This window comes from Stegodyphus dumicola, chromosome 6 (assembly GCF_044657685.1).
Source record: "Stegodyphus dumicola isolate Sdum_Otavi_A_Nest chromosome 6, ASM4465768v1".
Classification (NCBI taxonomy): Eukaryota; Metazoa; Arthropoda; class Arachnida; order Araneae; family Eresidae; genus Stegodyphus; species Stegodyphus dumicola.
This window is the reverse complement of record NC_140773.1, coordinates 172,617,601-172,645,260: the sequence shown is the minus strand read 5'-3', so window position 1 is coordinate 172,645,260 and position 27,660 is coordinate 172,617,601. Positions and strand designations below refer to the sequence as shown.

Here is a 27,660-nt window from a genome sequence, read left to right as displayed (position 1 = left end):
GTGGCCCTGTTTAAACAGAACCAATTGGTGGGTCTAAATATTTTATGATCTTAGTGGATGATTTTTCTGGAATGTATTTTACTTTTTTCTTAAAAGTAAAAGTGAAGTATTTGACACATTTTGTAAATTTAAAGCTAAGTATGAAAATTTAACTGGTAAAAGAATTAAACTTTTGAGAACAGACAATGGTTTAGAATTTGTAATTGAACAATTAGATAATTATCTTGCTAATTCAGGTATTTTTCATGAAAAAACATTTCCATATAACAGTGAGAATAATGGACATTACTACATGAGAGTGAGCTTCCGTTAAAATTCTGGGCAGAACCAATTAATTTTAGTATTCAAGTATCAAATTTAACACCTTGGAAAGGAAAAGAAAAAAATTCCTTTAGAAATTTGGACTGGTAAGAAACCCAAATTATACTATCTAAAAAAAAAAAAAAAAAAAAAAAAAAACCCGTGGATGTGTGGCAGCACTATCCTTATCTTCAGAGCAGATGTTTTTATTTTATTTGGCTTATAATTCCTTACCAAATTAGTATTTCATCTCGATGTGCTCCGTCTTTGATATGATTTAAAACAAGTTCCTCGTCATTATAATTCGCTTCCGATAGCGAAGAAAGTAACAGAGGTTAGTGAAAACGAAAAAATTTCGATTGACAAATTAGTCGGTGTTCTCGACACAGCTATTATAGGACTTGAACAGCGGAACTTTGTAACTGAACAAGAAATTATGTCTGTTTAATAGAATTAAAGAGAATGTATTATCACATGAAACGAAGCAAAACGTAAACAACTTACATTGAAAGAAATGTTTAATAAAGTAAACAAATAAATATTAAGCTTTTTCTTTTTGCAAATTTTGATACCCTTTAGATCATAATTGTTCTTTATTTCATAAATTACGGTTTCGTATTTTTAATTTTAGAATTTCTGCATGCCATCTTACTGCATGCCATCTTTCTGCATGCCATCTTAGATTTAAACTGATGATCTATAATCCGGAAAAATCGATAATCCGGAATCGCTGAAGTCCCGACGAGTCCGGATTAACGACTTTTGACTGTAATTATATGGGGAAAAATAAAACCTTAGAAACTTGGGATATTGAAGAATTGAAAGGAAGAGGAAATGAAGTAAATCAAAAACCGCACCTCTAATTGGTTGTTAAGGAAAATACTCAAGCAAGCAAATATGCTGACTCATCGAAATTTTGAAATCACCAACATAAGGCGTTGTAGCGGGGGCAATGACAGGGGAAATAAGCTCCAAACATCTGATAGCTATGAAAAAGTAATCAATATGGAATTGAAATACGATTAAGACGATCCGAGAGGCTCAAATCAAAACAACTGTCGTAATGTTCCGATACTTTCATTTTTGTATTGAAAAAAAGGTTGCTCTCAGGAGGGGTGGCGACAAGCAAACTTGGGTAGAGACAAGCAAACTTTTTTCTTATGCGCATGCATATTAATTATGCTGCTGCAGCTATCAATTCTCCCGACACATCCGTCATTCGAGCATACGGAGATGGTGAGATAATATATGCTGTGTGATAGTCAATATGATTTGCTGTGTGCTCTTTTTATTCATTATTCATGTAAATAAAGTGTGTTGTCCTACAATGGCTTCTTTACTCTAAATATGGGCCTCTTAACAACACATTTAATAGCAGGATTAAGATATTTACTTGATATTTGCAGAAGCATTATTTTAAATTCTTTTTTATCCAATGCTGAAAGAAGGAAGTTTTCTCTATATGCCCTATGACCTTTGAGTACTGAGTCTGAATATCTTTAACATCTAAACCTAATATGCAAACATAATTATACAAGATATTTCTGTTAAAATATTTGGATTCTTAAGTATGTTATTTAAATGTTATTTCCTAGAATATAAACAGAAAATTCTAATACTTAAAATGAAAATAAATATAAAAAATTCAATATTAGTAGTAATGATTATCTTTACATATTTAAATTATTTCAATACAGTAGTGTAGTAAAAATATCAATAATTTAAATATCAGTACCTATTATATCTTACTGCCATATTTATGTGCAAAATTTTAAGCACCTTACACTGCATGAAACATTTCTAAATTCTGAATGCTCATTATAAACATGCACATTCAGAATGCAATGCACTTTCATACACATACAAAGAATAAAATAATACTTACAACAACACGGCTTATACTGAAGCGATAATAAGGTTCTTCAATAAGGTTTCACAGCATTTTGACATAATTTATGCATATTCAAAGTTTGAAATAAAATGTTCTATTTCAGCACATCAAAAATGATACAGTGTTCCACCAGTGAAACTTGGCTTCCATGCCATTTGGTACGGTGGGCACATGGAGGGAAATTGAAGCATATCATAAATGATATGCTGGAAGCAAAGAAATTGCAAATGCTGTTTTTAATCTAAACTTCATAAACTGTAATGTTATAAGTTTTGCAATAATTCTTTTAATGGAACAAATAAAAATGAGGAATATTTTATTAAATTTCATTAGACAAATATTTTTTAATGAAATGAAGGATTTTATCTGTTTGACTTATGAAAAATATGGCTTATCCCTCTGAATGAAATTAATAAAACATTCCTAATTTTCCAAAACTCATTCTTAAATTTTTACATTTTAGTACTGTACTATTAGTTTATTATTAACATAATATGTTATACATGGGGTGTTTCCAAAATTTATAGAAATTGAGTTCTAGTTCAATTCTTAGAACTTATTACCAGTTCTGTCAGCCAGGGACAAATCTTGAGATATTTTTGCAGCTAACCTGTAACAATATTATTGAGTCCAGTTTAGTTGTTTGACTGACAGAAGCCACATTTTCATACCACTGTTTTTGCAACCATGGAAGATGTTGAAGAGCAATCATTTTCTTTTTGTGAAAAGAAGGTGTGAAAACTTCAGAAATTGTTCAACATCTGCAAGGAGTTTACTGTTCCCACATTTGGAAAAACCTTTACAGGGTGTTTAATTTAAGAGCTGAACTTTGTTATAAGTAGAGAAGAAGGAGACACTGAAAAAGATCCTTGAGAGGATGGCTTAAAAAAATTAGTTTTTCACTGGGATAAGTGTATTCAGTTAAAATGTGGATTATGGTGAAAAAGTGTATTGTTATATTAATGAAATAAAGGAATTGTACTTAAATTCCTAGAACTTTGAGCATCCTATCTATATAGTCTATTTATTAAGAATAGAGACCAAAAATGGACAGAAGCATTTTTTGGCCAAGGCATTTTAAATACAGTCAGAAGTCATTAATCCAGACTCGTTGGGACTTCTGCTATTCCGGATTATTGATTTTTTCCGGATTATAGATCATCAGTTTAAATCTGGTAAGATGGCATGCAGAAATTATAAAATTAAAAATATCAAACCGTAATTTATGAAATAAAGAACAATTATGATCTAAAGGGTATCAAAATTTACAAAAAAAAAAGCTTAATATTTATTTGTTTACTTTATTAAACATTTCTTTCAATGTAAGTTAAGTTGCTTCGTTTTTTATGTGATAATACATTCTCTTTAATTCTATAAACAGACGTAATTTCTTGTTCAGTTACAAAGTTCCGCTGTTCAAGTCCTATAATTGCTGTGTCGAGAATACCGACTAATTTGTCAATTGAAATTTTTTTCATTTTCAATAACCTCTGTCACTTTCTTCGCTATCGGAAGCGAATTATAACGACGAGGAATTTGATTTAAATCATATCAAAGATGGAGTACATCGAGATGAAATGCTACATTTAGTGAATTATAAGCCAAATAAAATAAAAACATCTGCCCTGAAGATAAGGATAGTGCTGACAGATCAGCTTCCAATTCATTGCACGCCGACTGCGGCGTTAATGATAAACAAAGTTTAGATAAACAAAGGATATGCCTTTATCCATTTTTTGCAGCAATTCCACTTTTTGTTTAATGGACTTCGAAACATACTTTCGCTTTGTAGATCCTTTACATATTAGTAAATATATATCAGAAATTCTATTTGACATAATCAAAAGTTCAAGCTTACTTTTATAAAATTGCTCTAACAGTCTGCAAAAAATAGTAAGCCGAATCCAATTCGAAGATTAAGGAACAACGCAATCTGTAACATTAACTGAATTAGATAATTTTAGCTTAGCTTATACCGTTCGTTATACATTAAACGTGCATTCGTAAACGTATTTTGCGCACGCGCAAACGCGGTTTCGCAGGTGTAAAGGTCTTACGCGCATTCGTCAACGCGATGCATGCACAGAAAGTTTGTAGCTTTGAGGTCCGGATTATAGATCATTCCGGATTATGGGTGTCCAAATTAATGACTTTTGACTGTATTATACATTTTTAACACAATATAATTTAAGATATTACAAAAACCAATCTAAAATTTAAAAAAAGAAGAAAAAATATTGTGTGTATGCACTGTGTTCATTTTCTGTCATCGATATTGCTAGATCCCATGTGTTTTTGTTTGCTGGATCTCTGTTCTGGAGAAACAAATTATAAATTAATATAATATATGAATGTTATGGTATTCCTTAGGAGTTTATAGAAAAAGATATGAAGTGGCTTCATTTAGACATCGCTGGTGTTATGGAGAATAAAGATGAAGTGCCTTATCTATGTAGTGGGATGTCAGGTGAGAAAAACATTTTTGGTTTCTGTGAATATTTAACATTTTTTTTAAATTTCTCATCTTGAAGTATTTTTAGTTGCATGCATATTTTTTTGTTTCATTAACACATTAAAGGCAGGCGGCTTTGGGCATTATGAATGATACTGAAAATGGATGCTAAGAACCTTTATCGAAAAGTGGGTTCAGAACACTGCAGAGCAGAAGACAGAAATGTCTTTGTGACAAGTAGGAGGAAGGAAAAATGCAGTTCTCAAAAATGAATATGATCATTTTTGACTCTGATACAGGATGTGCAGTGTCTCTTCATGTTCAGTATAAGATTATAAACAAAACTTCTGAGATTTCACAGCTTATTTCTCTTGTAATACCAGTTGCAGCTAGAATTATTGCTGATGTCTGATGATATGCTGCTAATCATCTTTTGGGATTGCTCGTGTTCCATTGGATTTAGGTCCAAGCACAATATGGGCTAAATCTGTGTGGCAAATATTTTCTCTTGTCGACAGCTGCTGTACAATGAGTTCCAACATTGCCATTGATTAGAGTCATGAGAGGAACAGGTCCACAGAGTCTATTAAAGATGCATATGAGGAAAATTAATATCTGTAAAATAGTGTTCATTAATGACTGAACCTTCTTGGACTTCTTCTTCTTGTAGAATTCTATAAAGCCATCAAATATGAAAACTCCATCATATCCAAACCAGTGTATTTTTAATGATGCTGGAAGGTGACTGCATATTTTCTGCTCTAATCAAATGTTAAGAAATCCAAAATCATTTATGAAACTGAAGCCATTAAAAAATTCTCAAGTAACTTTGTCTCTTAAGGAAGTCTTGAATGGTACACCTTGTTACCGAATGATCAAAGTATATGCCTGTCTTGGTCATGGTTAAATGCGATATTTGCCTGTAGGAAATGTACTGGTTGTTTGTTGCCATTGGTACTCATGAATGATACTACTGAACTTTTGGACAACTTTTCCTATCATTTGAAGTGCTATTCAGGTTCTTGACATGATGGCGAATAAGATCCCAAACTGCTGAGGCCTATTAATTGCACATTCGCCATTTGCCACCTTCTCAGTGAGTTGCTGTCATGTGCAGTTGTCTGTTAGAATGCCATATTCCTGCAACAACTCAGCGTCATTTAAACCAATGTATACTGTGCTGTAGCTTCTATAGAAATACTGAATATGCACTGCTTTCAGGCTGTCATTCTTCCCACATGCTCACAATCTCATGCTATCTATATTCATATGTTCTGTACATCATGCTATCCATATTTATATGCTCTATTTTACCAGACCTTAGGCAATCTCCTGATTGGCCATTCACTCTGTTATACCAGTTTATTCCATTGCTGTGTAATCTCTCCATTTTGCTCTTAATTTTTACATACTGATCTGTCTATAACATCTATAAAGTTGAATTGATTGGGAGCTGGAAGGTATTTGGTAAGTTTATACTGTATTAAAATCTTATCAAAATCATCTTCTTTGCTTGTTTTCTCTTCTAAAACTTGTCTTAAGCTTATGTTTACATTAACCCTTTCCTGAATCTAGTTCATTAATTCATAAATTTTTTGCTTTTGCACAATTCCTATAACAATATCACAGCTAGAATAAAAAAACCCTGATGGAAAGCAATGTTATTTTTATGGAAATATGTGGAAGATTCTAAAACAATCTGTAATGTCTAGTGTTAACATAACATTAGTGGCGCTTCTTATGAAAAGAAAGAAAAGAGCTTAGGCAATGTTGCCCATTGCTCTTCCGCCATTTGATCATTTAAATCAAAGGTTTTAAATGGTAACTCCCGTGAAAGTTAAATAATGAATAAATAGATAAGATCCCAAACTGACACCAAATATATAGTATCAGCAAAAGATCTCATCTCTAAATTCAGGGTGTCGGTTAAATCATGAAAACTCCCCAATTGGATAAAGAGCCGAATCAATCCCTCCGAAACTACCAAACACAAACTCTTGACCAAACAAAGGTGTGATGGTGAGTCTAAAATAAAATTAAATAAGTAAATAAATAAGTAAAAATAAATTAATTAATTAATTAAAAAAGGAGGGCAGAGGTGCTTTCTCAAGCCAAATGGCCAGGTGGTGTATAAAGATTTGATATCTATTTCCAAATTATATTCCAAAACACAGCTATGAGAGGGAAATCCCTGCATAGTTTCTTTTACACACACACACACACGCACGCACGCACGCACGCACAAAAAAAAAAAAAGAGAGAGAGAAAGAGAACTCACAGGGCGTCTCAATGCTTATTTTTTGTGGTTTCAAATTCACCTTATCTGTAGGTGTTTAGTTATACAGTAGAAACCCTTTTATGCCAGAGAGCCCTTTGTATAGAAGGGCTTGATCAAAGCTAATATAGGGAAACCCAAGGAATTTGTTTCTAGGGACAGAAAACACCGGCATCGTCCCAGGAAGTGAAAAAGTGTTTCCACTTCACCACAAGCTGGGCAAAGAGGAGATTCGAGAAGACCATATTTGTGGAGATGTTTGGCCAGATAAGCATGTCCGGTAACAATTTGAATTACCTGGCGTAAGTTAGTTCTACTGAGGTATATGAGTTTACCTGATAAGTTAAGTATACTGAGCACCAATTTAGAAAGAGCACAGTCTGGTAGTTTAGACCGTATATCATCATATTTCTTCTTTATCCAGCGTGTTACTTCTTTTTTAACTTTGATATGAAACTGGGTAAAATGGTTCTGGGCCAGACATGGGTAGTAGCGAAGCATCTTTAGCTACTTTATCAGCTAGTTCATTTCCAGCAAAATCACAATGACTTGGGACCCAGACTAAACTAATGGTGTTATGGGCCTGACCCAGAGAATTGAGATCTTGAGTACAAACACAGTTTTGTAACTTCACACGATTAGCCAGGGCAAGGATGGCTGATTGACTGTCAGAGAGAATATATATATTCTTATCAACTGTATTTTTAGCTAAGAGCTCCCTGGCGACCATATTGATCGCCAGAACCTCGGCTTGGAAAATAGTTGTTAGTTTACCAAGGTATAGATGAAATCTAATGAAATCTTCTCCAGATCCCTTGGTTCTTGTAATAGCTCCAGCTCCAGTGAAGTTGGATTTTGATCCATCTGTGTAACATTCAATTGATCCTGTTGGAATAGGTCAATCAGAGATTCTATCTCATTCCTTTTTGGTATATAAGTTGAGAATAGTTTATCTGGAACTATTGTTTTAGTAACTGCATCTTTAGATTATAGGGATCTCATTGCCCAAGTCCAGGCATATGTCAATGTGGCTTTTAAGGTGGCTTTTATGACTGAAACATGTCCTTTGGCACCATGTGCCATTTTTATTCAACCTATAATTGCTTCTCTGCTCAAGAGATCTCATCTCTAAATTCAGAGAAGCTTCTCCGCTTTAATTGCTTCTCCGCTCAAGAATAATTTCAAGGGTGGAATTTGCAATAAAAATTCTAATGCAGCAGTAGGGGTACTGTTTAAAGCCCCACTAATGCATAGGCAAGCAAGTCTTTGCACCTTTTGTAAAATGCTTAAATATGTACTTTTGTTAATAACATTGATCCAGACCACGCATCCGTAAGAAAGCATTGGCCGGACTATGGCAGTATAAATCCATAGAGTAGATTTTGGGTTAAGGTCCCATTGTTTACCAATGATTCGCCTGCAAAGTACTAGTACATTTGTGGCTGTTTGTGCCTTTTCTTTTATATGGTGATCCATGCAAGTTTACTGTCCAGGTAACATCCTAGGTATTTAACGCATTCCTTACGTCTGATAATCTGGTTACCAAGATCTGCCAGTTTCCATTTCCTTTTCCACGTGAAAACTATGATCTCAGATTTTTCAGCAGAGAAAGATAGGCTATTTGTTTCACCCCAGTTGAAACTTTATTCAAGATTTGCTGAGCTTGATTGTGTAGGGTTCCAATATCGAAACCTTGTAGTAACACAATAAGGTCATCTGCATAAGCTTATGACATGCCAGGTTCCTCCCATAGAAGTACGAAGAGTGAGTCAAATACCAGTTCCACAGGAATGGAGAAAGAATACCACCCTTTGGACACATTTTAATAATATCTCTGTTTACTTCAGTCAGTGAGACTAATGCAGATATTCCTGTATTTAATCATAGAAATGACCCATCTAGTTATCATAGGGTGACTATGACTTCCAATAAGGGCTTTATGTATTTTCTTGAAACCAATGTTATCAAGGGCTCCTACAATATCCAGTAGAATCCCAATGGCAAAGTGTCCGTCTATAATTGTTTTTTCTATTCTCCACACCAGTTGGTGTAGGGCCGACTCAGTGGGGAAGCCAGATCTAAAACCGTATTGGTCTAAGCCAAAAGTATGGTTCAGATTATTATCTGACTGGAGGTGCCAGAAAATCAGTCGCTCCAACAGCTTGAGCTGGAAGAATGTTAGCGTAATCATTCTAAATGAGTTTGGTTTCTCATATGTATCTTTTCCTGGTTTGGGAAAAAACACACCTCGTGAAGTTCTCCACACCTTAGGAACATATCCTAAAACCAAATTGGATTCGAATATGTCCACGAGAATGTGGCCAAAAATATCCCAGCCTTTCTGAAGCAGAATTGGGTAAATGCCATCGTTCCCTGGAGATTTAAAGGGAAGAAATACATCTAGGGCCGCTTTAGCCTTTTCAAAGTTCACTATTGTCTTAGCAAAATCCAAATCTAATGGATTATGAAGTAGTTCCAGTGGATTTTCCTGGGGGTCAGAGGTGACACTTGTGCCCCCAGATGAAAATTCAGCATGATCGAAAGTGTATCCAAAGGGTTTATAGTATAACTGCCATCTGGTCGCATAACCGATGAGAGTTGAGACTCCTGAGATCTCTTAAGAATCTTATGTACTCTTGCAGTCTCATGGTAGGACAGAATATCTGTGCAGAAAGATCTCCATGAGTTATATTCAGTTTTCCTGATTTCACTTTTAAATTTCCTTTGTAGGATTTTGTAGACCAGTTAACTTCAGATTTATTTCTGACTGCTTTCCGGAGGCTTTCAAGCTCCTTGGTCCACCAGACTCTCTTGCTAGAAGAGTACTTCCTTCGTTTGAGAGGGCATGATGCATGATAGGATTCAATAATGATATTTGTCAGGTTGTTTGCTTGAGTATCAAGCTCCTCGACTGTACAATTATTGTCTAAAACCTGAAGGTTAATGACATGAGAAACCAGGGAGTCCTTATAAAGGTCCCAATTTGTGTTTTTAATGTTCCTGAAATATTCAGCTGGAATTTCATCTCTAATACAAAATAAAATTGTATAAGGCGATGGTCTAAAAGGGAGGGATTGTCACTTACATGCCAATTCTCAATAAGGTTATAAATATCAGAAGAAGTTAGTGTGAGGTCAATGACTTCTTCTCTTCTTCTGTTGACAAAGGTGGGGCGATTTTCCCTGTTTACCCAGGTTAGGTTGGTATTCGTTATAAGTTCCATGAGTTTTTTCCTCTAGGATTGGTATCAGAACTGCCCCATGATAGGTGGTGAACGTTAACATCACCACCAATAACCATAGGAATATTGTTTATTTCACAGAAACTCGCAAGATTTATAAATTCTTGCGGAATGTTAAGGTCATAAGCCATGTAAAACGAGCAAAACAAATGTTTCCTCTCAGTGAACTGTTTATGTCCTTAGTTAAAATAGCAGTTAAGTCCTCTGATGTAAATTGAGATAAATTCATAGCCTTTATATTTTTAGAACTGTAAATGCTAGTTCTAGGTCTTTTTTTAGGTCCCTCTGAGGAAAAGAAGTGTGTGTTCATGGGCCTACCAAGGATTTTACCCTTGTACACCCAAGGTTCTTGAATTAAGGCAACAAAAGTGTGTTGCTTACCTAATTGAACAGCTAAATTGTATGAAGCTGCTCTGCTATGTTGCAGGTTTAGCTGACTAACCTTAACCATTAAAACAGGTTAAATGAGAGATAAGAACTTACCCTGAAGGATTTTAGGAGAGACTTAGTTAAAAGCTGCATCCTTAACCCACGACTTTAAAGGAAATAGTGACAGGGGAAAACTATTCAGATGTCTTCCCCAGAGTTTCCAAAGAAAGCTCTGGTTCCGACTCCTTTTCGGTCTCCCCTTCTTCCTACAACTGTTTCATCGGAGGATCCTTGGGCGGAGGAATTGATTTCTCCTGTTGTCTTGGTTCCTTCAGCTGTACAGAGCCACAGGCACCACAAAAATGTTTGAAATTCTGGGCCTCCAGGTAATCCATGAGCTCAGGTTCCACTCCCAGCAGAGTGTTACCTCCGTCTCCAGGGATGACTGCCTTGATGGCGATCTTCTTAACATCCAGGTCCTTGTTACAGGCATCAAAGAGCTTGATGTTATCTTTTGGTGACCTGTTACCAGCAAACTAAGCGAAAAACCTCTTCATGGGGGGTCTGTCCCTGGGAGCCATGGCGTGATAACCGGGATGGTTTTTTCAGAGCCAGGTAGATCATTGATTAAAGTCTTTAGGACGTCCACAGTCTCCTGGTCCTCACATGCAATGTTGAGGCCATTCGGCTGCAGGACTGTCTTGTGAACCCTGCAGGTGGTGATGGAGCCGTCGATAACTTGGTCATCAGTTATAGAAGTAATGAAGTCCGAATCCGCCGATGTTATGTCTCTGGAGTCATCCTTGCAGACGACCCGCAGAGTAATTGCCTTCCTCACAGCTTGACTATAAAGCCGTTGTTTCTTGAGCGCCATTTCCGGGGTGTCACTAGCAATACGTTCTCTCTTACGAGACTCATCATTGCTTGGATGGCTCTCCCTCACCAGTTTGGAGGTTGCTCCAGAGGTAACAGCTTTATCTGTTTTCTCCCTCACTCCTTTCTCCCCAGAGATCGAGATCCCTTGCATGGCCCTCTCCAGCCGTTTCCTCTCCTTCTGGCGTTGTCTCTTTTCTCTTCTTTTATTTACAAGCTCCGTCATTGGTGACTGGTCATCCACTTGCGCATCTGGCACAGTACTTCTGACAGAGGAGTCAGTATCCATCTCCACTGGGTTCAAGGCGTCCGTGTCCGAAGGCACATTCACCCCTTCACCAGTGGTTCTGGTTTCTGTAGTCCTGAAGAGAAGAGCGTCCGCACCCGAGGGCACATTCACTCCCTTAGAAGAAGCTACAGTGGTTAAAGTGGGGGTTTCAGAGGATGCGTTTTTATCTGATTCTGTCAGGGTTCGTAGCGGTCCTTACAAGTGCTTATAAGTCCTTATATTTGAAAATAATATATAAAGGCCCGTATAGGTGCTTACTATTTCTTTAAAGCCCTTATTTTTTTTTTGTTTTTGGTGCTTATATTTTTCTTTTAGTGCTTTTTTTTTAATGAACATGCATTTTTCCCCCGTACCAAAGCCGATACTAAATAAACAACTTTTCTTCCTTATATGCAACGTCAGATGGTGAATCATACTCCCAAAATTGCTTTTCCCCCCTTTCTGTGCATTAACGTAAACCTATGGTGTGTGCAAGAGTACAGACAGGTGCACGTCGTTCTGTTGGTCAAAGAATTGCGAAAATGGTAGAAAATTCAGGTACATTCGGTATTCTTTTTCTCCCACCCAAATACTAGACACGTTTGAATTTCTATCTCTAATAATTTGCATTTTCGTTCCGCGTGGTCAGTTCATATTCGTGTTTATTATGATCCTTATGCTTATATTATGAGTATATGAATGAATATTTATAATAATATAGTTGCAGTAACTGCTGAAGTATAGATAAACTTCCAAAAATGGGTGTGTTTTTACACAGGTTAGCTTTCTAAAGAATAGTATTCGGAATGGCTTAAATAAAAGGAAAGTAACCAAATAGTCAATTTTTTTTTCTTCTCCCCCAATACGTTATACAGTATGGAGGTTGGGAGGTTCTACCCTTTCTTCGCAAAATCTCTAATATTGAAGCAGCGGACTTTTTTTTAGTCACTGTCCAATCTGGATTGAATAGGACTAAAAGTTTTTGCGGTCTACCCAACCTAAGCGAAGAATGATTCTGTTCCAGAAATTTAACGCAGTCTGTTGAAAATTAGAATCAGAAACACTCCAGATTGGAAAGTCTCTTTCTTTTTCTTTATTTAGTTCTTTATTCTCCGAATACCAGCAGCTGTTGATTCCGATTGCATAATATCACATGTGGAAAAATTACGCCGCACGTATTGTGCAATAACGTTTGTGGTATTTTGAAGAGATAATTAATTTTGATGTTCAGTTCGAGATTTGTTTATGAACATTTAAAAGAGTTTTACTGTGTTTTCTAAGCAGAATATTTCTCAGTTCCATTGGTCTATTTTTATATGATGCACATATCGAAATCTCAAAATCATTTATTTAGCCGAGAAATCTAAAGAACAGCTACAATCTCCCCCACTAGTCTTTTTCCAGTTACTATCCGGAATATTCGGCAATTTACAAGTATACGGGTTAGTTAAGCTTTTACTGTTAAAGGATGACTGCATGAAGCAATTTCCCATCTTCTGATTTCAGAAATGTGCCTCTTTTTTACTTAAATTACTTTGCTTGGAATATATGTTAAGGGAAAACTGTTATGCAATGAAAATTTAGAAAATGTTTAGAATTTTGATTTATGTTAAATTATTTAAATATTAAGGCCCGTCTACACGTAGCGATTTTCTTGGCCGACTTTCTCGTAGAGCAACAATTTTAAAAATCTGCGCATGCACCAAAAATCGGTCATGTTCTCTGCCGTGATTTCAGAACTGCACTGCTCACTAGCATACGATAAAATCGGAGTCTCTAGCCATTAAGATTGCTTTCAGTGATCACTTGCTTTTCTCCTCATTTGGAATAATAAACATGGCTGCATTTCGTTGGAGCAAAACTCAATTAATAGATTTCTATAGAGAAAATGTTTTGTTGTGGGATACGAGTAGTGTAAATTTTAAAAATAAAAAATTAAGGGATTCTCTTATTTTTGTAAGCTTTGTCTTCCTCATTACTTTATATATTCAAATATTTTCTATTTGGGGTGAAAATTATTTTAACTTCCCCAATAAAAGTTCCAAAAACTATTAATGATGCCATGTCATGGGTACTAGATGAAAATATTCAGAAACTACTTGAAACTGTGGTTGCAGTTATTGAAAAAATTCAAAAAGCAAAATCTCCAGTCGAGATTAAAGTAGCGCAGAGACTCAATTGACTTCGTCAAAAATGGGAGTTAATCAAGTGACAAAGTACATAGCTTTTCCGACACCTTCTACACAAGCAATCATAGCTCAGTGGTAAAGAGTAGACTAGGTTTTCTCCGTACATCAAGATCGTGGGTTCGATCCTCCATCTTAATTTTGGACTTTCTGCACTTGGAAGAACATTTTAATTTAGCTTCTCCATCACTAAATTCGAACTGCATGACTTAAAAGTCACGCTTTATTTTTTCGCGTACGGGTGGGGTGTTTATTGAATTTTAACGTCTTTCTTTTTATTTTTCAAATGGCTGTTGGCACGTGTTTTAAATCTACTGGACAAAAGAAAGTCACAAGTCACAAACTCAGTTTTGTGTTAATTGAGTTTTGCGAAAGCAAATTACAGCCCAATTTAATACAATATTGCTAAATTTTATTCGCTCATTAACTGATAGAGTCATATGATCATAGTTTTCAGACTGCTTTAGTTATTTAATTATGCTGATATTAGTTTTTTAATGTTCAATAAATATACTACTTAAGACTTTGCACCTTTATGATATTTCTTATTTAAAATTTTTGCACTGAAATTACACTGTTGCTTTGTAATGTAGTAATCTTTATTTTTTATTATAACCTTTTACTCATATTGGTTTGATATTCATTACATTATTGCCTATATATTCATTAATAAAGGTTTTGATTTAAAACACAGTAGTTCTTATTTTTTCTGAAATATGGTTATTTTATTATTTCAAGATTTAAATGCACAAATAGGAGTGCCAGAAAGTGAAATTTAAAAATAAATAAATAAAATTTGAAAAAAAAAAGGAGTAATCTGTGTACTCAGTACACAAAGGAAAAACATATATTTTTTAAATTTTCATGCAAACTAAATTTAGCAAAGAATCAAAATCATGCGGCATCATCCGTAAATACTTTCCGAATTGTACCGTGTCTTCAATGCGCAACTCCCAGAGCAGGGTATTACGAAAGCACTATGAATTTCTCGTCGTTTGACCCAATTTCTGGTCCAAACGCATTTTTCCCCCTTCTGTAGCAATAGCTAAGTTCAAAGTTATAGCTGTATCTATAGTAGCAATTTAAAATAGTCATACATTATTTTGACTATTTGACAACACCGTAAGCTTTGTTTACGAATCGTAGACAGTGTGATGCTATAGAGGGCGGGAACTCTTCCTTTCACAATGATTGGCTGAGTGAATTCCTGTACTAACGAGAAAATCGTTCCGTGTAGACAGGCGAGCTATCTCAGATATTGTCGGCCAGCTAAGTCGACCGAGAAAATCGCTACGTGTAGATGGGCCTTTAATATGAGTGGAAAAATAAATTGTATTTATTATTAGGCAATTATTAAACGAATGCAATTAATATGGCTTTTAATTATTTATTTTCTATATTTTGAACTGAAATTTCAGTGCTTATTCTCTTAATAAATATTGCATTGCTCATATTTTGAATTACAAGTCTAATTTTTCTTTTAAGGTTATGCAGTTGTATATAATGTAATTAGACAGGTGTTTATTTTTTCTTTAAAATGTGCTTGAAAAGTGCGTATAGGTGCTTATTTTTTTAACTAAAATGTGGCTACTAAATCCTGTATATTGATAACATCCATTTTGGTATTTGATTGAAAAAAAGGGGGAGAAAAATTCCTTCCTATTTTCTAAGAACCAGTTTGGAGGAGAAGCCCCAGATTTAGCAGCCAGCAGTGATCTTGGAAGAGCCCCCCGCTCTGCCATGCAGGACCCCACCCAGGCACCACCTGGAACTACAAGGCAGGTGAGATTATACACTAGCTGATAGAGCAGCCAGGACATGCTGGTTAGGCTGCCCCGGGCTTCTGTACTATCTGGCGGCCTGAGACGCAAAACTCAGTTTTTCTCCTGTATCTTCTACATGGCTGCTTCGTCCAAGACCCCTCCTCTCCAGATCAAAGGTCCTTGGAATTTCAAATCCTCCCCACAATCGCTGGTTTTCCCAGGGAGTGGTCCGTTGGGTCATCATAAGATTATTCATCATCAGACCGAACCTCATCCCACTAAACCCCGGTATGCCACAGGACTTTGTGGCAGTTACCCATTTATCACCACCCAGGGAGCATGTGTGACTTAAGGATAATCACGGACATAGGTAACATTACCCCCCCCTAATGTCTAGTGTTACTAGAACAGTATTATATTCAGAAAGGAAGTCAGCTCAGCCTGCTTTGGGGGGGGTGAAGTTTTCCTTTCCAAGTAGGATTGATTTACGTCTCGTTAGACAGGAAGCATTTAAATGAGCTGAGCGTTTTTTTATATGCACTGTAGTTGCACTGTAGTCTTGCAGGTCGTTATAAAATGCAAATCTTGAATGCAAGCTAGATTCTTTCACTAGAGAGTTAATTGTGATATCGTCATTAGTAACTTGCTATAATTATTTTATAATGAGAGAAATAATATTAGAATTTTTGCCTTTATGATTATGCATATTGTAAAAAGAATGATTGCTCTGATAGTAGAATGTTAATCATCTAATGTGAGTCATGCTATTTTCCTAATCAGTCATCCAGTAACTACATGGCATATCATGAGATACTAATTTCATGTCTGCTGTTGATACTAATCACCTGGTATTTTTCATTACTTGCCATTGAAACTATAAAAAGCATGTCTGTGGTTCTGCATATATTATTAACACACTTTCAAAAACAAAGAATATGAATGGCTATAAATATTTGTTTTCCTATCACATCTTGAAATGAAGCTAGCTCATAGTCATCATATCATCTGTACTGTTGGCCATTCAGAATGCAGCACCATGAAGGGAAGCATCAGAAAGGTTTGAAATTTGCACCATGGGTTCGATATAAAATCCGAGATCCAGATTGGTCGTAATTCCAATGATTCTGGGTTTGGGTATTTTTCTGGATATTAGAGAATCAGTTTAAATTTAGTAAGATTCTGTGTAGAAATTATAAAATTAAAAATATGAAGTGATGGGTTCTGAAATAATGAAGCATATATGACCTTAAGGGAATAAAAAGAACGTAAATTTTTTTTTTTTTTTTGATTTAACAAATTTTGCTTGCAATATAAGTTGTTTAACACCTTGACATACAAATAAAATATGTGTCTGTGTAATTCAGACATTTATGTGCAAGCTTAGAAACAGAACATTTCATTTCAAAATTTACATTGCTATATAACAATAAAAGACTGCACGCCGTTCGCCAAAGGCAGTTTTTGACATCTCGGGAAGGTCAAGTCTACAATGGCACATGAAATCAATGACGTCTCCCGGGCGTCATTGTATGTCAAAAGGTTAAGTTGCTTCATTTTTTGTGCTAATACTTTCTCTTTAATTTTATAGATACATATAATTTCTTGTTCAGTTATAAAGTTCATTCTATAAATTTTGTAATTGTTACATGGGGAATTCCCACGAAATTATCAATAGAAATCTTTTCATTCTCAACAACCTCACTTTTCTTCACTATTAATAGTGATGTCATTCGTTAGTTGATTGATGATTGGGGCATTGCAATTACAATAAAAAAAACTCATGTTATATCATCTTCATTTACACTGCACCATTAAAATTGCAACACCATGAAGGAAAGCAAATACAAAAAAAAAAGATATTTATTGTACATAAACAGTATGGCATGAAGACAAAATGATTGAATTTGTAAGCAGTTTGAAGGTTTACAGGATTGCAAAATTGGCCCTAACCTGGTTAGGCATTAAATCGAACTTAGCTTCGATGACAGAAATGGGCAACTCATTCTATGCTGCTTCAAGTCTATGCCACACTTCATCAACAGTATTAGCTGGAGAGGGGTGGGGGCAGTCTCTTAGCAACCTATGACCAGATGTTTCCAATGGGTGACAGATCTGGAGACCATGCAGGCCATGGCAGTAGTCGAATATCCTGTGTATAGAGGAAGGTCAGAACACAGTGTGCAACATGTGGTCTTGCATTACCTTGTTGGAAGATAGTGTTTGGCAGGCCTTGAAGATAGGGCACAAGCACTGGACGTAAGATGTCAGAAATGTACGAATCTGCATTCAAGTTAGTGTCAATCCGAACTGAAGATGTGCATGCCGTGTACCCAAACCATCACACCAGGTGCAGGGCTCCTATGCTGATATCGAATACAAGCAGGCGACGCGCGGTCCCCTCGCAGCCTCTAGACACATATACCGCCATCAAAATATTGCATGCAGAACCAGGACTCATCTGAAAAGATGGCATTGTGCCATTCCTGTATTCAGCTTTGTCGTTCGGGGCACCAGAGTTGCCGTCTCTTCCTATGCTGCATTGTCAAGAGCAGCCGAAGTAATGGTCGCCATGCTGACAATCCACGCTGCTGCAAACGTCGGTGCACCCTACGAGCAAATACAGAGCATGCTGCAAACATGCCTATTTCCTGAATAATGGTCCGTGATGTGGTTGTATGGTTTTGCAGGGCAGATATCACAAATGTATCTTGGGTGTTAGTCGTGGGAGGGTGTTGAGATCTTGCATGCCATTCAGTATGACCTTCAGGAACCCATTGATTCCATATTTGTATGACAGTGATTGGATATCGACCAGTGTGACCGGCGATATCACGGAATGATAATCCACACTCTTGATAGACAACGATCCTGCATGTATCGAATTCCGACATTTGTTGATAAGCATTTCTTCAAAAAGGCTTAACACAATATTCTGTGCAAACTCCAACCTTACAAAGTGACCGAATGAGAAATCCACTACACAGCTTTTCTTTTATGCAGTTTTTCAGATATTTCTCCCTCCTGCATCGTCTAAATGCGCTGAAATACTAATCATTTGCGTATCCCAGCCTCTTCTTCCTTTGATGTAATTTTGATGTTTGTCAAATCATTCCTTCACTGGTGTTGCAATTTTAATGGCCAGTAGTGTATTACCATTTCTCCACAAATTCTACTAAATAGAGAATTTCATTTTATTTCCGATATCTGAAAAACCTTCAAATTCTTGGTTATAAAGATTAACTAGTATCTTTTATACACTGTTGGTGACGTATCATGAGTTTGGTGACCAAAGACATGCTGTTTTGTTAAATTTTGTCCTAGTTCTATAGCATTCTGACGAAGTTATGCATGAATTTTATTAGTTATTTATTATACACTCATGTCCAAAATTATCTTTACATACCCAACAATGATGATATTCAATGAAATATCGAATCAGTCTGATCCGTATTTGCAGGGAATGTGTGAAAACCAAGCCTAATTAGCATTATCCAATCAAAAGTAATCAAACGGTTTGTGATATGCAAATCTAGACATTACGTCATCCAAGGGTGAATCAAGCGCTTTGCGCAAACTGAATATTTGAGTGAATTTCTGCAACATAGCGTTTGATTTCAGTGTGTAAGGACTCAGTTTGTTATGGCTTCGAAGTATCATTTGGAAGAATCTGTAAAGTGTTTAATTATCGGCCGTTTAGAAGCAGGGCAGTCAATCATGGAAACAGCCACATGTCTGAATATTTCGAGACAGATAGTCTCTAAGCTATGGAAACAGTTTCAAAATGATGGAAGTGTTGTAAGGAGGCCTGGACAAGGTCGGAAACGAATGACAACTGCTTCTGAAGATCGGTATCTGGCATTAACTGCCCATCGTAACAGAAAGGCTACTGCTCGCCAGTTAAGTTCAGAGCTTGCAGCCGCCACTGGAACTGTTGCATCACGGCAAACAATATACAGAAGGCTTAATGAAAAAGGCCTTTATGCCAGAAAGCCAAGGGTATGTGTTTTACTGTCTTCACAGAAAAAGAGGGATCGCTTTAATTGGTGTAAAGAACATCAAAACTGGACTGAACATCAATGGTCCCATGTTCTCTTTACTGATGAGTCGCGGTTTAGTGTAACTGGTGATTCTAAACGTGTTTTCATCTGGAGGGAGTCAGGAACACGAAATGATCCCTCGAACATTGTGGAACGTGACCGTTTCGGTAGTGGAGGTGTGATGGTATGGGGTAAAATAATGATCGATGGACGTACGCCCCTACACGTGTTCAGCAGCGGATCTGTGACATGCCAGATATATCGAGATGAGGTCTTAGATCCTTTTGTAAGACTTTTCAGGGGTGGATATGGACCTGACTTTTTATTTATGGATGATAATGCCCGTCCACATCGAGCAAACCTCGTTGCTGAATTCCTTGAAAGTGAAGACATTAAGCGAATACCTTGGCCACCAACTCTCCTGACCTTAACCCGATAGAGAACTTATGGGACTACCTTGGAAGAGCAATTGAACGTATACATCCTCCTCCTAGAGATGTAAATGCTCTGAAGAAGGCATTGCTGGAAGAGTGGAGATTAATTCCCCAAACTGTGGTTAACAACGTTATTTCCAGCCTTAAAACACGTTGTGATGTGTGTACAAGTCAGGGGAGATCATATTACATATTAAATTCGTAAGACTTAATTCTTTTTCTGAATCATTCCTTTTTTTCTTAACTCTCTTTGTCACACTTTATTATCATTTTTATTGTTTCATGCTACAATTTTATATCATATGAGGTGATCTTCAATTTTTTCTTTTGCATTTATGTGTCATCATGTTATGTATGATTCCACAAAAATTCATTAAATTATAAGTCATCGTTTCTGAGAAATCTGTGAATTTATGCATGTAAACATAATTTTGGACATGAGTGTACATATGTCTACTTCTTCCACATGCTTAAAGCTTATCCTAGTCCCAAATAAATAAATTCTGGCATACCTCACCTACCGAGACATTTTATGGCCTTGTGCAGCAGTTGCATGTCTTAAATTCTGCTGGCAAGTGCTCCCTAAATTCTAAAAATTTTGCCCTGAATTATGTTTCCCATTGCCATCCCTTAATTTTATTATTGAGTGGCTCTCTCTGAAAATTTCGCCTGAGTCATATATCTGAATAATAAACCAATTATTGTCAATTAAACAGCACTAAATGCAATCTTTTGGCATATGAGTATCATTTACAAAATGTATTTTTTACAATTTCTGGAAAGAAATTTCTGCTTGTCAGCACATTCAAGTCTTAGCAGCACAGTTAGCTGAAGTCTGTAATCATCAACAAGTATAATGTTAATCTAAAAATTTACAATGCTTTTTGGTATTCAGTCACTAATATTTTTTTTTTAATTGTTCAGACATCGCTGTAAGTTATTTTCAAGCTGTTGTGTGTTAATAATCATGTGGTGATGCAAGCAAAATATAATAAATGATGGTTTGCTAGATTGGCATTAGGGATATAAATTTTTCAATAAGTTTAAAATCAATGCTTGTTTTGATTCGAGGTGTATGCCAAGCGAAAAAAAGATACAGAGCCAAATTACTGATGATACAGATTTATGCTAATAATGATTTAGCCTTCAATATGGAGGTATTTTATTTAGTACTAAGTGTATTAAGAATTAGTGAAATTAAGAATCAGGACAAATGCACATGCCTAAAATATATCCTCCCCTCAAAATCCTAGAGGGGGGAGAAAGAAAGAAGAAAAAAGGAACAAAAAGGTTGGTGGTTGTCAACTATAATGCACAGGCTATTCATATGTGCCAGTAATCCCATGGGATTACTGGCACATATGAATAGCACACCTTGCTTCAGTACACCTTGCTGAAAAATGACAGTCTTTCAACAAGGATTTCTGTGTTAGAAGGGGGAAAAAACTGTGTTGGCTTAGAGGCTGAATTATTATTCTGAGAAATTAATGCTTTCACCAGATGAAATCAGTTTATAATGACGTGAATATTGAATTAATGTGTGCAAGATGCCTGTTCCATGCCCCGAAAGTCAGCTTCAGTCTAACTGCCAGATGCCACTACTACTGAAAACCAGCCTTATCCATCAATATATATTCTGTGAATGTGGAATTGGCAGAAAACATGGAAAAAATAGTTGCTACATCATCAGTTAGGTTTGTTAGTTGGTGGTATGAAGTTGATTATGGCTCTGTATGTGTTTTCACCGCTAATTTTTTCATATTTCAACAAAGAATGCACAGATCACAGATCTCTAAATTGGCATCGAATTGATTGAGCACACAGTGATGCATTTGCTCTTCCTAAAAATATCTTTATTGTGTACTTTAAACTGCCAAAATTTATTGTCATAATAATATGTGCTGAGCTGAGAGAGAGTATTTGGAGCCCCATTCTGGAAATAAGAACGTGTTGAAAGAAAGGCTCTTTATATATAATGCGTGCCCAAACCATTACACCTCCACCACTGTAATGATCCTTTTCTCTGATGAAGGAAGTATGATATCAGGTTACAAGCTATCTTCACATACAGGTATGCCGACAATTAGTGTCCAGGCTGAATCGCGACTCATCTGTAAAAATGATGGTATTCCCCTGAAGTATGGTCCAAGGTGCATGTTTTCTGTATCACGCTAAATATGCCACCTAGTGTGCTGCAGTAAACAGCAGGTCGTCTGGCATGCAGTCCTATCTTATGAACCCTTCAGGCAAATGGCAACATACAGCTAACATGAGATCTTTGAAGTTGTGTCCCCATGCTAAAAGTGCCAAATCACAATCTTAAATTGTCATTATGGATCTTGGTCGACCCTGTCCAGATCTTCTTAATATGGATATAGTATCTGAAACTGTTTCGACAAATTTCAGGTGACACTCATCGTTACGAGTGCTGTAGTCACCTGTACTTGTGATTGCCCTGCCTCCCAATCTACCAATAATGCTCCATCTCATTCCATCACACCTGCACTTGTATAGGCGAATCGATTGTGGCTACTCATTTACTTGATATTTTATAAAATTTATCTTGTGAGAAATACTGTGAATGTCATGAAAGAGTATGAGCACACAGGCCAAGAACTGCTCATGCCCTTAATATTTCCTCTACAATCACAGCTCTGCAGACCCACACATGGGCCCACCAGCGGCCGAGCGGTAAAGTCGCTGAACACTGGTACTTCGGTCCGAGGTTCGAATCCCGTGAACGGGCTGCCTGCATGGGCGTTTTGTGGTTTTCCCCATGTGTAACGTTTATACAAGCCAGTTTCCCTTAGAAAGTCCTCCATGAAGGCATTCCTTCCCTTAGGCCCTCAAGGCTTTGCCATAATCACACACACACAGACCCACACATGTATGCCTACGTATTTGACTTTGAATATTTGTGTAGTTCTTCAGTGGCATAATTAGTTCTTGTGATTTAATACTTTTTGTAAAAATAGACATAATTTGCAAATTCTCTTAAATTTGCATGTGATTGTATTTTTCTACCATATATTTTTTTATCAGTTAATAATATATAGACATCCAGAAGAGTCTGATTTATGAACAACAAAGATTAAGTTGGTTTTAAAATATAAGAGTCGAGTGAAGATTTTCCAAATAATATTGTGAACTCAACAAGTAATGTCTTTCATTTTTAACTGAAATTTACACCACTGTAAAATATATATCATTACCAGTTTCCTATATGTTTAAAAATTTTTATTAAAATTATATGTAAAATAGTAGTATCTCTTGTATAATGTAACATGATATGCCTCAAGAGACAGAGCTCTGCCAGAAAAACAGGATTATGTAGGCAAGTCCATTTAACATTGAGGTAAATTGGCAAGATGTTATCAAGCTGGTGATGGTTTCAGCTGTAAATTTATTTCTAAATTTGGCAACAGGTCACCAGAAATCACCAAATTTGATAGCATTTTGGTTCGATCCCCATATAACTTTTCAAATTCTTATTTAACTGTAACTGTATCTGGCCCTATATGAAATTATAACTGTATATGCCTTCTAACGATTTCAAGAAATCGAAGGTCCTGGAAATTTCTCAACAGCCGGGGGGAGAAACTATATAACATCAGAGAGAGCATCAGTCCTCAGTAGTTTAATTCTGAGTACTAAGAGATTTCCATGCGAGCTTCATTTTTTAGATGTACCTTGCATTCCATTGTGTTTGTTTTTAGTAGTTTGAAGTAGTAACTATTGATTATGCTCTGTCATACTGAAAAAAACTGTACAAGTAGTTTGTGAAAAGTTCTAGACCAATAAAGTGTTTCTTTTGGAAAAATAAATTTTATCAAGCTATCATCAGTTCTGTGTGCATTCAATCTACTACGAACCTGTATGCACCTAACAATATATATACACACACACACATATATATGTGTGTGCGTGTATATTGTTATATACACACTATATGTGTATGAAGTGTGTGAGTGTGTTCCCAAATTCAACCGATAAATTCAGAGTGGTGATAGTATGCATCGAGAGGATAAAAATTTCTATAGGAATGGGGTTGCAAACCACGTTTACTGAGAGAAAAATTGCTAAAAAGTTTATGAATTGTGTAACATCGAATGGAACAAAAGTGGCCAATTTCAAGTAGAAAAACATTTATTTGACATAAAGCAAAATCACAGTGCAACACAGTTCAATGTGAGAAAGCTGACGATGAGATAATTTTATAGAACTTGTTCGAAGTTGCAGCCAAAGGTTTTTGCACAGCCAATACTGAAGGATGAAGGATTGCCAGACATATTCAAACATACCCAAAGCAGTGTGTTGACGATGTCTGCTGAAGCAATGGTGATCTGTGCTCTCAGATCCTCCAGTGTATCCACATGCATCTGATATATGAGTGATTTCAGGTGCCCCTAGAAGGTGAAATCCAAAGCATTGAGTTCCAAAGAGCATGGTGGCCAAGCAACAGGTCTGCCATGTCCAGTCCACTTCTCAATGATATGTAGCATTGAGGTGGTTATGCACCACAACCACAAAATGTTCTGGTGCATCATCATGCATGAACCACATATTCTGGTACACAGAGAGGCCAATATTCCTTGCATCATATCCGGAGAATTTGCTGTAAGAAAACAAGGTAATTTGTGCCAGTGAGGTATTCGGATAGAAGGTACGGTCCCAACAGAATCCCTGCCCAGATATTAATACCAAACTTATGTTGTACTTTCAACAAGACAGTGCTGGGGGAGTTTCAGATGACCATATATGCACATTGTACATGGTGACCACGTCTTCTCTCATAAAGTAGCCTTCTGAGAATAAACAGTGATGGGAGACTGAATCATTCTGTGGGGCATCCAGCATGTTAACTCTACTCAAAGGGAGTAGTCGGTATCACCTAGGAATTGGACCTTCTGCCCATGGAAGGGATACATGTTTTCTGCATGCAGAACTTTTCATACTATTTTATCATGAATACCCAGTTCAGCTGAACCAATGATGTACTGGTCAACAAGGAAATGCCAAACCATTGCAATAAGCAGTTTTCTGTTTGTGTCCATGCTGCATACTTGCCCTGCATAATACCTTGTTATTTGAAAGGTTCCCATCTCCTGCAGCCACCGATCGATGTTTTTGAAGGTGATATGGTTAGGACAGTGCCTGCTTGGATATTGCTCTGGGTACATCCTCTGTGCTCGGTGCCTATTGCCACCTGCTCAGCTACAAATCTGATGCATATCCCTATATTTCTCATTTGTTTAGTCTGATATGTTGTTTTCAAATGCATTTATTAGTTGGCATTGCAGAACCTGCAAATTCTGCAATGCCCACTAATGAATACTTACTCTCTGCTTTTATTTTCCCAATAGGAAATCTACATATGAGAAGGTTTCTTCTTTTTGATCGCTGCTTTTATATCCGCAAGAAATTTGCATGTGAAAAGGTCTCTTGACCGCAGTGCTCCTAGTTGTCGCATTTGTTTAACCATTCTCTTCGTCAGGCTGACTCTTTGATTTTCACCCACTAAATGAGGTTTGCAACCCCATGTTCTGTGGTAATTTTTCATCCTTTTGATGCCTACAATCATCCTCGGACAGAATTTGTTGGTCAAATTCATAAATGTCCTGTATCATATGTAGCATGCCAAATAATGATTATTTGGAGGAATTAAAGCAACAAAATTGGATTGGCATAATATTAATAAATTTATAGGACTAGGTTTAGAGATTTAAGTCTGGAACCTTCTTCTTCAGCTACAGAAATGCAAATGATGAATTATGCTGCTTCCTTTTGCTTTAACTCTTCCAATAATAAAGTTCTTTAATTTTTATGGGGAGTAAAACACTAAATCTGTTTGAAAGACACAGTGACCATATATTTCCATGGTTCACAATGAAAATAAATGGTCATTGTGGCTTTCAAATTGATTATTTATTACTAGTAATTTATTAAATGATTAAAATTCTTAACAGTGAGAGAGGCGTGAGTTTTAAAAATATATTGTGATTGCTTGACGTATAATAAATAATGTTTAATAATAATAATGAATTTTGAAAATATTAATAAATTTCAAACTTTGTCATTTGATTGAAATGACTTTGTCTACAAATATATAATTTATAACTGTATACTTTATTAATAGGTACTAAGATTTTTTAGCTAGGTGATATTACATTACTACCTGTATTATTATTATTGTATTGTTGTGTAATAATGTTACATAAGACTGAGAATTTCTTCATGATATAGCATTTTTAATTTATTAGTATTAAGAAAATAATAGTTTATATGCAAACTTAAGAAACTGTCACTTAAAAACCTAACTGTTTACAGCAGGGCTTCTTAAAACTTTTTTCATTCATGACCCCTTTTTATCATGAAGATTTTTCTGTGACCCGTAGCTATTAATTATTAAATATAGAATGAAGCTATAAAAATAAATCAAACAGTGACAAAACAGTAAACAAAACAGTGTTTTTTTAAAAAATAAGACCTAATAAAAAAATAAGCCCTAGTATAATCTTAATAAAAAATTGTCCTAATAAAAAATAAGCTCTGTCCTAATAAAAAATAAGCCCTAGTACGATCTAGTATGATCAGGGTACTCCTAACACTCCTAAAACTAACTAAAATAATCACGCTTAAAACGTTAAAATAACTAGAACTTATTTTAAGCTCCTATTCCTAAAACAAGTCTTAGTTAAAATCGTCAACCAGACAAGCACCTTAATGATCAAGTGCACACCTGTCATATGACCAAAATGACCTTGCCAAATGACCAAGTGCACACATGTACATTTGAAACAAACGGACATGGTTGCGACAAATTAGAATCTCTAAGTATTCAATATGTTGCCAACATTTAGCTCATCATTTAATAATAAATTTAAAGCATAATAAATTTTGGCTTTCAGATAAAATGAATACAAAAAGAAAGAGCTATTATGTTGAGTATAAGAAAGGAATTGTGGAAGACTATTTTTAGATAAAAAAATCTAAAAATCATAGAGCTTTCTGCAAAGAGAATAAGTTGGATAAATTAGTTGTCTGAAAATAGTAATTAGAGTACAATTACCTCAGTCAATGAGGGAAATACTAAGAAACATAAGTGTGGATCAGGTCAGTATCTATCACTTTTTGAACTGGAACACATCATCTATGAATGGATTGCTGACAAAAGAGCAAATTGTTTGGTTATTCAGTGGCACTTGTGACAACACCCTGATGGTGCATTTAAAAATTGCACTACTGTTGTGTTATCTGAAGTTACGGTTTCTGATGCCATTAGATTTTATGCTTGCATTTGTATCAGATGCATTGCCGGTATACTCCACAGCCATCGCCACATTTCTGAGGTTTTGGAACCTGTTCATAGCTTGCCTGCAGCCAGTTTTCAACAAAAAAATTTGCAATCATATGTGGCATGCAGTATTCAGCTGCTCTGGCCTGCTTATTTTGATGATATGTTGTGCGTTGAATGTTTCTGGTTGACAACTGGCAAACAAGTCGCCCAACATACATTCCATATAGCTACATTAGCTGAAATTTGACAGTGCAAAAGATAACTTAAAGTAACG

General features: G+C 36.0%; 1 protein-coding gene across 4 annotated transcripts in view; it reads left to right on the top strand.

The window, feature by feature from the left end:
• The window catches only part of LOC118197636 (cytosol aminopeptidase-like), a 183,322-nt gene that overhangs the window by 155,126 nt on the left and 536 nt on the right, over positions 1 to 27,660 (top strand). For 3 of the 4 annotated variants that reach the window (XR_015041762.1, XR_015041763.1, XR_004759631.2), the window contains exons 14-15: positions 4,562 to 4,658; positions 5,961 to 6,110. Coding sequence is in view for 1 of the 4 variants with exons in the window: in XM_085819159.1 (XP_085675285.1) it covers positions 4,562 to 4,658 (97 nt within the window). In the remaining 3 variants the exon portion in view is untranslated. The remainder of the gene's footprint in view (positions 1 to 4,561; positions 4,659 to 5,960; positions 6,111 to 27,660) is intronic. The other variant, XM_085819159.1, reaches the window with a different exon arrangement.